The sequence below is a fragment of the Tenrec ecaudatus genome, chromosome 10 (assembly GCF_050624435.1).
Source record: "Tenrec ecaudatus isolate mTenEca1 chromosome 10, mTenEca1.hap1, whole genome shotgun sequence".
NCBI classification, from domain to species: domain Eukaryota; kingdom Metazoa; phylum Chordata; class Mammalia; order Afrosoricida; family Tenrecidae; genus Tenrec; species Tenrec ecaudatus.
The window spans coordinates 31,450,008-31,463,053 of NC_134539.1; the positions used below are offsets into that span (position 1 = coordinate 31,450,008).

The 13,046-nt window shown below is 40.4% G+C and overlaps 1 protein-coding gene and 1 pseudogene across 10 annotated transcripts in view; one reads left to right on the forward strand and one right to left on the reverse strand.

Moving 5' to 3' along the window:
- The window catches only part of UBAP2 (ubiquitin associated protein 2), a 123,250-nt gene that overhangs the window by 89,497 nt on the left and 20,707 nt on the right, over positions 1 to 13,046 (reverse strand). For 5 of the 10 annotated variants that reach the window (XM_075560036.1, XM_075560034.1, XM_075560033.1 and 2 more), the window contains exon 2: positions 1,267 to 1,422. The exons of 3 other annotated variants lie outside the window; for them this stretch is intronic. In XM_075560036.1, the coding sequence (XP_075416151.1) occupies positions 1,267 to 1,330 (64 nt within the window). In that variant the 5' untranslated portion in view covers positions 1,331 to 1,422. Of the gene's footprint in view, positions 1 to 1,266; positions 1,423 to 11,744; positions 11,971 to 13,046 lie in introns of all 10 variants that reach the window. 2 more of the 10 variants (XM_075560037.1, XM_075560038.1) reach the window with 1 other exon arrangement.
- On the forward strand, positions 8,070 to 8,343 carry LOC142457848 (ATP synthase F(0) complex subunit f, mitochondrial pseudogene; annotated as a pseudogene).

The window sequence follows — 13,046 nt, forward strand, 5'->3', positions numbered from 1 at the left end:
GTTATCAGACATCAAAGAACAAAAAATCCTATCATTGTAAATGAGGGGGAGTGAGGAGTGGAGACCCAAAGTCCATCTGTAGGCAACTGGACATCCCCTTACGGAAGGTTCGTGGAGAGGAGATGAGTCAATCAGGGTGTAGTGTAGCAAAGATGAAACTTACAACTTTTCTCTAGTTCTTTAATGTTTCCTCCCCCCCACTATCATGATCCCAATTCTACTTTACAAATCCGGCTACACCAGAGGATTTACACGGGTACAGATAAGAGTTGGAAACACAGGGAATCCAGGACAGATAAACCCCTCAGGACCAATAATGAGTGTGGTGATACCAAGAGGGTAAGGGGAAGGTGGGATAGAAAGAGGGAAACGATCACAAGGCTCTACATATAACCCCCTCCCTGGGGGAAGGACAACAAAAAAAATGGGTAAAGGGAGATGTTAGACAATGTAAGACATGACAAAATTTTTTTAATTAATAAATTATCAAGGGTTAGTGAGGGAGCAGGGGCGGGGAAGGAGGGGAAAATGATGAGCTGAGGGTTCAAGTATAAAGAAAATGTTTTGACAACGATGATGGCAACAAATGTACCTGACACAATGGATGTATGTATGGACTGTGATAAGAGTTGTACGAGCCCCCAATAAAATAATTTATATAAATAACTCAAGAAACATTGTAGTGAAAACACAAGAAAAATTAACTTCCTCAGAGAGGTAAGATATATTAAAGTCACAAAAGAGCAGCTATGTTTAAATGTACAGGGAGGATGAAAGAGATCTTGAATATGACAGCATAAATAACATAGAAGGATTAAAAGGTAAGAATTGAAGCAATGTCACACACATAAAGTGGCCCAACAACAACAAAAGTAGGATTTAGTGCTTGTGGCTTAGTTCAATACATTATGGAATCAGGCTGCTAACCACAGACTGGCAGTTCCAATCCACCAGGCACTCAGAACAAGAGGAGGATTTCTGCTCCTGTAAAGATTTAGTCTCATACCCCTGAAGGGACAGGGGAACTGTCTTATCAGGTCACTACATGAAGTGGAATCTACTCATTGGCACCAAACTTGGGGTTTCTGTTTGAGAAATAAATCTAGGAAAGCAGGGGAAGAAATTTAAGAACATATCCCACAGCTAAAGAATATGTTCAGTTTTCAGACTGGGGAAGCTCTATGTACTCTAAATAAAAGAGAGTGAATCTGGTTGCGCCTGCAGGGATCTGAATTGAAGACCACAGGGACTAAGGAAGTCACTGACCTTGGTGGAAAATCCAACATGAGTTCCAGGGACCTGCACGGGCAGGACTTTGGCCAAGGCACATGTATGTTGGTGGTAGCTGCGGCAATAATGGCACAGCTGGATGCGGAGTTTATCGGGGACGTGGCAACCCACTGATTGTAAGTGAGAGGGTTTCTGGACAACAGACAAAAAAGGGAACTGAGTGCAGCTCAGAAAGCAATTGAACAATAAGTCAAAATAAAACTGACGGCAAGTTTGTCATCAAAACTGGGCAGAATAGGTTAGAAACAGGAAACAAAACAAATGGAAAACAGCTTGGAGAAGAGATGTGGTCAATAAAAGTGATTTCAAGAAAATTGATCACGTTTCCCAAGGCATGGCAATTCAGTGGAAACACGTTCCTGGCACGGAGGCAGCAAAGACAATGAAGAAGCTAAGAGACTGACCACGTAAGACTTCATTGCCATCAAAGGTTGTTAACCTTCACTTTTGGAGTTATACTTCTTGATGTCAAATTCCAAAGTTTTTCTTCCCTTTTCTCATGGCCATGTTCTTATTAAACTGTTTTCTCCAGAAATAAAAGGATTCCCTTTGAAGCACTTCGAAACTCTGAGAAGGGAATGAAGATGCTCAAGATTTCTATAAAGAGAAAAGCAGTTCACATACACAAGATCAAGAATCAGAAAGGCAGGCCTTCTTCAACAACGCCTTATAGCAATGCCTTAAAGTTTAAAGAAAAACTTCCAACCTACAACTCTACACAAAGCAAAAATACCAATCAATTCGAAGACAGAAACAAGTCATGTTCACATATGCAAGCTCTCTTAGCTCTCAGAATGTTCCTGAATACATGCTAATAAAATGAAAGAGCAAATCAATCAAGAAAGGCTTATGCACAGAACTAGATGGTGGCTGAACGCCATTATCAACCATTCTGATCAGGGCCACAAGAGCAGCTCTGGGCCTCTAATAGAATACGGGAGAAAAACAAACAGAACTAAAATTCTCAAAAACCTGACTTAAATGAACCAGTAGAGACTAGAGGACTCCTTGATACTATTGCCCTGGGACACTCTTTACATTTTGAATCAAAACCATCTTTTGGCAAAATAAATGATTGGTACACAAAATAAACATTATTACCCAAGTACAAGGGCTCCACTAAAAACATCTATATGAAAACTAAAAGGTCAGCAATTACTCTAAAACAAAGAAGAGAGGATAAATGAGCAGGGAAACACTAGAAACAGCACAGTCAAAATTAAAAGGAATGTTAATTGATATCATAGATTATCTATCTACCAAAATCCATTTACAACCTACTTTCTATCAATCCTAAATTCCCAAACTGATTTGCCCTACCATTCACTTTTCAGGTGGAAAAAAATTGCTCAGCACCCCCTGGTAATTAGAAACGTTTGCACTACTGGCCATAATCCAGAACAAAGTGCAGGCCTGCTTTTACAGCGACCCCCACCCCACCCCACCCCACCCCACCCCGGGGTATTGCCCACTTGGAGAAACGCTGTGCAGCGACTCAATTCATCAGGCTCTCTAGGCTCAGGATAACCCCAAGCTCTTTTTCTGGACATGCATGTGAAGATTCATAGCACTTTTATTCATACTCCTCCAAAAATCTAGTGGCAACACAACTTTGCAACTGGTGAAGTTACGAACTACAACACAGAAGCCAAAAAGTATTGCTCATTAGGGTTCCAGTTCATACAGGCACAAGTTTATTCCAAACAAAATGTATTCAAACGCGTTGAATACACTTTGTCTTAGACTTATTGGGGTGCCCTCAAAAGAAAGGTGCTATCATCAGTGGGTTCTGGTGGGTAGGCATTCTTCAAGAGTAGGAAGGGCTGTCCTGTGAGAATTTCACTGAGAAAAAGTACCACCCATCCAACCTATAGCCTGATATTGCCCCTTTAGATTTCTTTTTGTTCCCCAAATTCCAAGAACTTTTCAGAGAAACATGATTTAAATCTCAGATTTGATTCCCTCTACGTTGCCAAAACTACTATTTTGAGGTATAAATTGAAAAGTACAGAATTCTTTAGGAAAGAGAAGGGTCAGAAGAGAGAGAAATGCCTTCAAAAGTATCTCTCTCAAAAAACTCCCAGCCTTCATATCAAGTCCTATTCGTAGTGACCCCAAGGGCAAGGCAGGACTGCCCCTGGGGGGTTCTTAGACAGTATCTCTTTACAGAAGCAGGAAGCCTCCTCTTTCTCCCTGGGTGCAACTGGGAGCTGCAAAACGCTGCCTCTGCAGTTAGTAGCCAGCACGTAACCCCTGTGCCCCAGCGTTTCTCCTCAGAAGTATAGGCCCATATAAAAGATATACTGGGAACAAGAGCTTTACATTTGGATGCTTTTATTTAATGAAAGTTTTTATGGCTTTGTAGCAATCCTTCTTGACTTAATATCATAGAGTATTGTCAGGGACTGGGGGAATAACAAAGAAATCTAACACAGGAGGAGGTTACCTCAAATGATGAAGAAAAAACTCAAAATGATAGTTAGTCAAGAAACCTACAGAGTAACCAAATTTAATTAGAACAGGACTAAAAGGGCTACCAGCAACCAATAAAAAGAGCTTTAATATGTTGTTGCCATCTGAGGTCATTTGGAACTTTTGAAAGTACGAAGGTAATGGTGGTGGAGTAATTTGAAGAAGTGGCAGTAGTCGCAAACCACGAGTGTAAGTGAATTATACATGTGAAAACTGCGGAGTTGGCATAGGCCTTATTTTTGTGTTCCTATACACCAGTTAGGAATATCAGCCAAGGCACCTAATTTTACCACAAACCATTGAAAAAGGTGCTGAAAAACTCAGCTTCCACACGAGTATCTAGAATGTATGTATACATATACACACCTCTTAAAATATACCTAAACTTTGCATTACTGCATCCATTGGGGCTCTACAATTAGTAACTAGTAACCATTGCCAATTAGATTTCAGAACAGTGGTGAAGAAGGACGAAGGGACTGAAAAGAGGAGACAGCAAAGCTCAGTGTACTTGCAACAGGTGGTGGCCAGAGGGGATAGAGAGAGCATCAAGAGCACTGTGCAAAGGCGGAGTGAACAAACAAGCCTACTAAACAAAGTGCCAAAAGCAGAAGGACCGTCCTGTCATGTTTGTCCTTCCAAGGGCTAACAAGGGCTATGTGTATAACTTAAAATGTATTGACTAAAAAAATTTTTTTTAATTTTTAAAAAATGTATTGACTGAGTTTAAATAAGAAGACTATAAACTGAGGAGACAATAGGGAAGGCTTCAATTCAAGACACAGTCTGGCGACAATGACTACTACAAAAAGTGAATGGATTCCCCTGGACCAGAGTCCAGCAGGATAAAGGAAGGCAGTGTAGGTATGGCTGCAGCTAAACTGTCAGATTAGGAGACACAATCAGTGGAGTTTATATTAGCAATTTTTAATTTTTCAGTAAAAGTTTTGTTTTTAATGGTTTTTTTAAAACACTTTATTAGGGGCTCATACAACTCTTATCACAGTCCATACATATACATACATCAATTGTATAAAGTATATCTGTACATTCTTTGCCCTAATCATTTTCTTTTTTTTTTCTTCTTTTACATTTTATTAGGAACTCATACAACTCTTATCACAATCCATACATATACATACATCAATTGTATAAAGCACATCCACACATTCCCTGCCGCAATCATTCTCACAGCATTTGCTCTCCACTACAGTTTTGTTTTTAATCTGCAAACTGATTACTGAAGAAGCTGAGTGAGGTGGAGGGGGAGAAAGGTCAAGGTTTCTTAAAAGGAATATATGAGGAAGGTGACTGAAAACAAGTAAAAAGAATGGAAGAGTAAATGAAGATCCTCACTGAAATCCAAAATCTTGAGTATCTAGAGACACTAATCCACGTATTACCATGGAAACAACTGGAACTTCAAAAATTCAGTATCATAATATAATTGAATAATCAAGGGAGATGTGTGAGTTAAGATGAATAGATCCCTTGTTTAAATGCCCCACAATCTCAAAGGATTTGAATGTTTAACTGGAAAGAAGTAGGTCTTTTCTTTTTTTTTTTTTTGGATCGAACCAGGGACCTTTAGATGAAGTAAGTCTTTTCACGGCAGATGCTGTTGCAGCCTGGTGAAGAGGTGCTCATACAAGGCAGCTTCAAAAAGTTTGTGGAAAAATGCAATAAAAAGATGATGGAATTTTTCCATGAAATTTTGAAGCCTCTCATATATATTTTTAATACAGTGGTAGTTCCTATTATATTTAAGCTTCAATAAGCACATATCCCAAAACCCTCTTCTCAAGAATGTTCTCAGAAAAAATAATCTCTACTTGCTAAAATCTCATCAGATTCATGTTTTGCAACTACGCTAAAAGTAACACTTTTAAATTAATAAATGTTTTTATTAAAGATGTTTATTACTGCAAAACAAATTTCAGCCTTTTGGGTCATTAAGTACTTTAACAATTTGATGACACTTATAGACCCTTTCTGCAGAAAAATACAGTCACACATAATTTTGCCTGGAATTCCAGGAACCTATATCCTCCCAACAAAGCCCACTGTAGTTCCCCGAGTTGCATGGCAAGGTCCTTCTAGCCATGTTATTTTTATCTCCCATCAAATGACTGGGTAGAGCTATGCAAATGTGAAGTGTTTGTGTCCCACCCCAAAGGGATTGGATCATCTGCTAATAATGCAAATAAGGTACATGGAACCCTAACATAGGTCTTGGTCAATTCAAGTGGACTATGCCAGAGGCAGAAAAGGGGATCTCACTAAAATCAAGAAAGAAGAGCCAGGAATGGACTGTGTCTTTTAAACCCATTGAGATCCCTCTATTTAACCACCTCAACCCACAAAACAGACACAAAGAACTGTGACACCCGGGAAAGCAAGAAGCAATGGCAGAGAAATGGCGGCAGCAGAATCAAGAGACCGTACAAGACATAGCAGTGGGCTTCCCAACTATGGAACAAGAAAGTCGGGAACCTTGGGCATGAAGCTTGTTGGTAGAACAGGGTGTCTCTGGGCACTTAATCAGCAGTGCACAGTGTTCTATAACTCTTTGAACAAGAAGGCAAGGCTAGGCCAAGGAGTCAAGGGTGAATGAAGACCTGCTTGCAGGCACAGCTGAGAAGACACTGTCCTGATGGAAGAATTATATCCTGTTATTTCTGATACTAAACTACTGATACTGTTACATTCCCCCCCAAAATCCATAATTTATCATGAGTGTTGGAAGTTCTGTGTGGCCAACCAGAACTACAATAAATGGCCAACCCCAGCAAAGATGTAGAAAGTATTCCAGAAGGGATGGCTGAGGTCAGAATTGGTAAAAATGTTAGAGGAAGGCATGTCAGCATTAGGTGGCTGTTGATCCTAATCTTCCTCTCCTTTGTACTTAAAAGACCAGATACTACCACCAGGCCATTTTTAAATTCACCTAAGTCCACCCATGATAAGCAACCCTTCCCAATCCCCTAAGTGACTACAGGTATCTCCCCACAATCAAAAAGCTTAACAGTAGTCGTGATCGGATATAATTCGTTCAATATATCATGGAACAAAATCTTAAAATTCATACTACTTTTTTAAAAAACAACTCTGCTCCCCAAAAGCCAAAAATCACTGGCTTTGCTCCCAGAAGAGCATTATTATTTTATTCAAGGGAAAAAATAATTTGTACCTAAATCCTCAATCAATAGTATTCCTCCCCCATGCTTTTTTTAAGTTGTAGCGAAAACATACACATCAGTATCTGCCAACACAAGGACTTGCACATTGACAACTCAATGACATGTTTTACATTTTTCAAGTTGTATCACATTATAGTGAAATTTTATTTAAAAGGCCCCACTGCCCCATTACCAATGTAATCATTTGAAAATGAAAGAAAAATGAGAGTAGGAATCTCAGTATCTGCATGCTCCTAGTTACCTGATGAATAACGCCTTAGGGGCCTTGCATTACCCTCACCCCCACCCCAGTCTCTCTGCATCCAGTTTTTTGCAAACGGTAAAGATTCTAGGTCTACAATGGTACTTCCCAGCAAAGCACAAAAAACAAACATGATCACATCCTGAATTGAAGCCAGAAACAATGAAGTAACCTGTATGAAATTAGAGACACAATCTTTAAAGGAGTGTTTTCAAAGTGTACGATTTAGAAATGAGAATTAAGGTAGGGGGGTGATTACTCAAGGCATTGATACTGACTGTACCATCTTCACCCCACCCCCACTGTGGCCAAGAGGGGCTAAGCTAGCTACTGAAAAATAACAACCCCTACCCCAACTCTTAGCATGAGGAATGACCTACTTGGCAGGCAATGGGCACTCAGTCCTTCTAGAATAAAATCTGTGTCATGGAAAAAGAAAAGTCTCCTAACAAAGAGAAGCAGATTCCATGTGAACTCACATGTAAGCTATGATCCTAAGGAAAGCAAAGCAGTCGAGATGTGAAGTCAATCCACACATCAAAGAAACAGCACACAATTCTGTGATCAAGGCACAGTAGAAAGACCACAATCCAGGAAATCAGAAAGAACACTTACTGGTACTAATCATAACTTTTTTAAAAGTTAACACCTGAGGGGAGTGGGTGGGGGTGGGGGTGGAGTACCTTCTGAAATCAATATTGGGTAAAAATATGGTAAATCAAGCAGATGAGAAGAAATTCAAGTTCAATTACGGAGCTTGAAGACATTATATGACATGTAATTTAGTCAATCACAAAAGCACAAATATTGTATAAGTCGTCCATATGAAAAGACAAGAACGGGTCCAGCGCAGCGGACACCCAGGACTGAAAGATGGCGTCTCCCGTGCCCCTGAAGGAGAAGCACCTCCTGGATGTCAGGATCTCGGAGCTGCCCAGCTGGGTGCTGATGCGGGACTTCACCCCGATTGGCATTGTCAGCACCTTTCGAAGAGGTTACGATCGGTATTATAGCAAGTATGTCAACGTGAGGAAGGGGAGCGTCGCAGGCCTGTCCATGGTGTTGGCGGCCTGTGTGGTTTTCAGCTACTGCCTACCCTACAAGGAGCTCAAACACGCGCGATTACGGAAGTACCACTGAGAATGCCGCGGTGAGGGCGGCCTGCTTTCCTGGTCAGACCACTTGCCTTGCCACCACCCCCTCCCCTCCACCCGGCAAGAGCCCTTGAGAATGTGCCCAGTAAAAGGTGCAGGCCTGAAGAAAAAAAAAGACGAGAACATGCAAATATGTAGAGAGACCAAAATGTCTTAGTGGTCACCAGGATGGAAGGAAGGAAAGAGGGAGACTTCCTGCTTACAGATCTCTAAGTTTCTGTTTACAGTGATTGGGGTGGCACAGCTGATTGATGTCTCTGATGTAAGTTGCACACATGTAAACAGTTGAACTGACAATGTCTGCCTTGAGCATTATGGTTCTTTTTAAGATCTATCAAAATGGGACCCAAATGACCACACCAACAGAACGATTAGACAGGAACTTGAAAAGCAGTTAAGTTTATGTTAATAGGGGACGAAGAACTCACAAAAGGGTTGTAAGAACAGTTGCAACACGCAAACCCAACTTCATGTGACTGAAATATACATGTGAAAACAGCTGGATTGGTGTATGTTTTGCTGTGTATACTAGCAACAAAGAATAAAAGGAAGTTACATTCAAGCTTGTACTAGGCTAGTTCTAAAGCCAAAGAATATTTATGGAAAGGGGTATAAAAGTACAAATAGAACTATGTCAACTGGCATGATATAAACATACACTAATTTATAAAAGAGAAGTATTCTTAACAAAGCTAAGTACACTTAATATTTAGAATTACAATTTAAATATAATAGCAGCAATCGTCATTATGTTATTAGATACTCCAGGAGCCACTTTAATTCCCTATTATCTGTGCAAGTTACGTAAGTTATCTATTTAAAAGTGAAAGAATAAAACAATAGTCATAAGTAACTAAAATGATGTAGCTGCAATGATATGCATGTGGCTTGATGCCAAAATTTGTGCGTTCACATTTCATACATTCTACTTCATTAGTATACTATCTAAAAGAAATTCTGACCCTGGGATGTGGAAGGTCATAAGACAGAGCTACCAAACTGAAGATTTGTTTAACAGGTTGTAAATATTTTTACATGGGGGTGGGGAGCGTTACAAATTTTGTGGAAAAATTGAAAATCACGGACTTGAAGTCAAGAGACCATAGACTTGGGCCACATCTATGCCAGTTGCCACAACAATTCATAAAGACAATGTTCTGTATGCTACATTGATGAGTAGCACCTGGGATCTTAAAAATTCTTCCTGTCTAAAATGTGTGCAAACCCAATGTGGTGAAGAAAGCTGATGGTGCCTGGTTATCAAAAGATATAGTGTATGGGGTCTTAAAGGCTTGAAGCTAAACAAGTGGCCATCTAGCTGAGAAGCAACAAAGCTCACATGGAAGAAGCACACCAGCCTGTGCGATCACAAGATGTCGAAGGGATCAGGTATCAAGCATCAAAGAACAAAAAAATCATATCCTTTTAAATGAGGGTAAGTGCAGAGCGGAGACCCAAAGCCTATCTGTAGGCAACTGGACACTCCTTACTGAAGGGTCGTGGGGAGGAGATGAGCCAGTCAGGTTGCAGGGTAGCAACGATGAAACATACAACTTTCCTCTACTTCTTAAATGCTTCCTTGCCCCACTATCATGATTCCAATTCTATCTTACAAATCTAGCTAGACCAGAAGATGAACAATGGTACCGAACTATAGGAACTGGAAACACAGGGAATTCAAGACGGATGACCCCTTCAGGACTAGTGCTGAGTGGAGCTACCTGGAGGGTGGAGGGAAGGTGGGGTAGAAAGGGGGAACCGATTATAAGGACCTACATATAACCTCCTCCCTGGGGGATGGACAACAGAAAAGTGGGTAAAGGGAGATGTTGAACCGTGTAAGATATGACAAAATAATAAAACTTTATAAATTATCAAGGGTTCATGATGGAGGGGAGAGCGGGTAGGGAGGGGGAAAAATAAGGAACTGGTATTAAAGGCTCAAGTAGAAAGCAAATGTTTTGAGGATGATAAGGGCAACAAACATACAAATGTGCTTTACACAATGGATGTATGCATGGATTGTGATAAGAATTGTACGAGCCCCCAATAAAATAATTTTTTTAAAAAAACAAAATAATTGTAAGAGCCTCCAAATGAAATGATGTTAAAAAAAAACCCAACTCTTCCTGTCTAAAGTGGCAAGAAAATTCAAGGGAGCAAATAGTCCAAAGGGCCACTAAACCACATAAACCACAGTCTACAAAGCCCAAAATGCAGAACTAGATGATGCCCAGCTAACATGACCCACTGCTCTAACTAGGATTAAAATAGAGGGTTCCATGCTTTGGGGGTCGGGGTTCCCCAACTCTTCACTTTGTCTCTCCTAACCCCCCTCCACCGTTTTCACATAGATGTGTCTTTTGCCCGAGACTCCTTGCACCTCTTCAGCTGAAAGCAAGCTCTCCCACGATGACCAAGCAGCTTGACTATGACCTGGAGACCATTGAGAACAAAGTAGAATCCACCCTTGCCAACTTTACCAAGCACCTCTCAATCTTCCAAGGTTTCAGGAAGGCCCTGCGCCTGGCCATGCAGGTGGAAAAGCAGGTCAGCAAACAAATCAGCAAGATATAGCTCCAGTGATGACTGCAAATAAATTTTAAAATAATGGAAGTCTCCCACAAGCTTTTTGAAGCCTCCTTGTATATCACACAACTTTTGCCCGTTCAGTTATTTACTGGTTTAAGCTTTATTGACAGCAATTAAAAGAATGTTTGCAAGTGTGCCATTCCATGATCTATGTAGTTTTCCATCCCCGCACTTTCTGTGCACTGACCCTAGGAACCACTAATAAACTTTGATATCTAAAACCCAGAGGGTCCCAGACAGAACAGAACAGAAACGTAGAGCCAACAAAAGAAGACCGAGTTACTGGTCTGACAGAGGCTGGAGGAATCCTCCAGATTAGGACCTTAAGACACTTTTCTCGCAGACAATGGTGGTGCCAGGACTTAAATCTCTGTTGTCCTACTTCAAGTTCACTTGCTACTACTTGGTAAATTTCTAGAGTCTAGAGCAGCAGTTCTCAACCTGTGGGTCACAACCTCCACGGGGGTCAAAAAACCCTTTCACAGGGATGGCCTATGACCATCAGAAAACACATTTTTCCGATGGTCTTAGGAATCGAGACACCACTTCTCTGTCTGTCTACAGACGGGCCCGCCCACATGCAGATACACCCACATACGAGTATTCAATGTGAAGACTGTTAGCCATGTTACACCATGCTTCAAGACAAAATTTCATTTATTTCTGTTAGGGTTCTCTACAGAAACAAAACCAAAATGCTAACAATTATATATATATATATATATATATTTATATTTATACAGATAGATAGATAACATTAAGAAATAAACAGTTAATTAAATTATAAAGCAGTACCAATGGCTCAGTGCAACTCATTCCCTTGAGACAGTTGTGAGACACTGGCAGTCCTTCAAGTCTTGAGGGCCGCCAGGTAGTCCTCTGAGAGAAATTCAGGCTATCCAGGCACAGACGGCAAACAGCAAGGCAGGTCACCAACAGTCAGCCAGATGACAGGGTCCGACAGTCCCCAGCTCAACAGATGTAAATTCCAATGTTGTGGCAAAGCAGGTCTTGAAGGAACCTCAAATTACAGCGACACAGTCCACAGGTTAGCTGTCCTACAGGTCATGTAGCTTGAAAATTGAGGCAAAAAACAAGCAAAGCACACTGGTCCGATGATCAAAGAGCAAGAGACAGGAAAGGCAAGGCTCGCCATTTATCTCTCAGCCCTTCAATTAATCCCACATGTATTTATCGGCCAGGTTGGCACAATAAACTACCTCAATTTGTAATTAGAAATAAATATTTCACAATATATTAAAAAAAAAAAAAAAGAAACCTTTCTCACCTGGGACTGAAGCAACTTCCAGACACCACCTTTCAGCCAAACAACAGACAGGCCCCCAAACTAAACAATAATAACCAAAAACATGTTCCTTAGAACAATAATTATACAAGTAGATATTGGTAAGTTATAATATAATAGGCACTCTCATCCATTTCTGGCCTAATGTAAATTGACTTAACTACTTTGTACAACAATTTGGTATTATCTAATGAAAGAAAACACACATTTACTACATATCCCTTATGACTTAGCAATTCATTGCCTGATTTGTACCTGCTCAGTTACACAAGGGAGCTTCAAAAAGTTCATGCAGGGGGAAAAAAAAACAAATTAAAAGAAAACTTCCCACTAAGTTCAAAAGCTCCGAAGTGTATTCCTCTGGTATCAACCACAAGTGTGGTGCAGGCCTCGGCGGCTTATTCTATTGTCCCCAACAGCACAATGGCAACTCCCAACAACAGCACCAAGAATCATCATCAAGGGGACAACCAAACACTGTTTATACACAAACAGACAAAGAAATACTATAAAACACGTAAATTACATGGCAATAAAACCATTTTTAAAGGGAATATTATAAAGCAACAAAATTAATGAATAATAGCTACAAACATACCGGGAAAATCTACATGTTGCAAGACTTGCCCTTGTCAGTTTCTAAAACTAACTCTTTACAGAAGTAGAAAGCCTCGTTTTTTTCTCCCTTTGAGACCTGGTGATTTCAAACAGCTGACCTTGCTGGCAGCAGCCCAAAGTGTAACCACTGCTAACAGTATCTGTTTTGCTCCTTAAAATTATTATATATATTA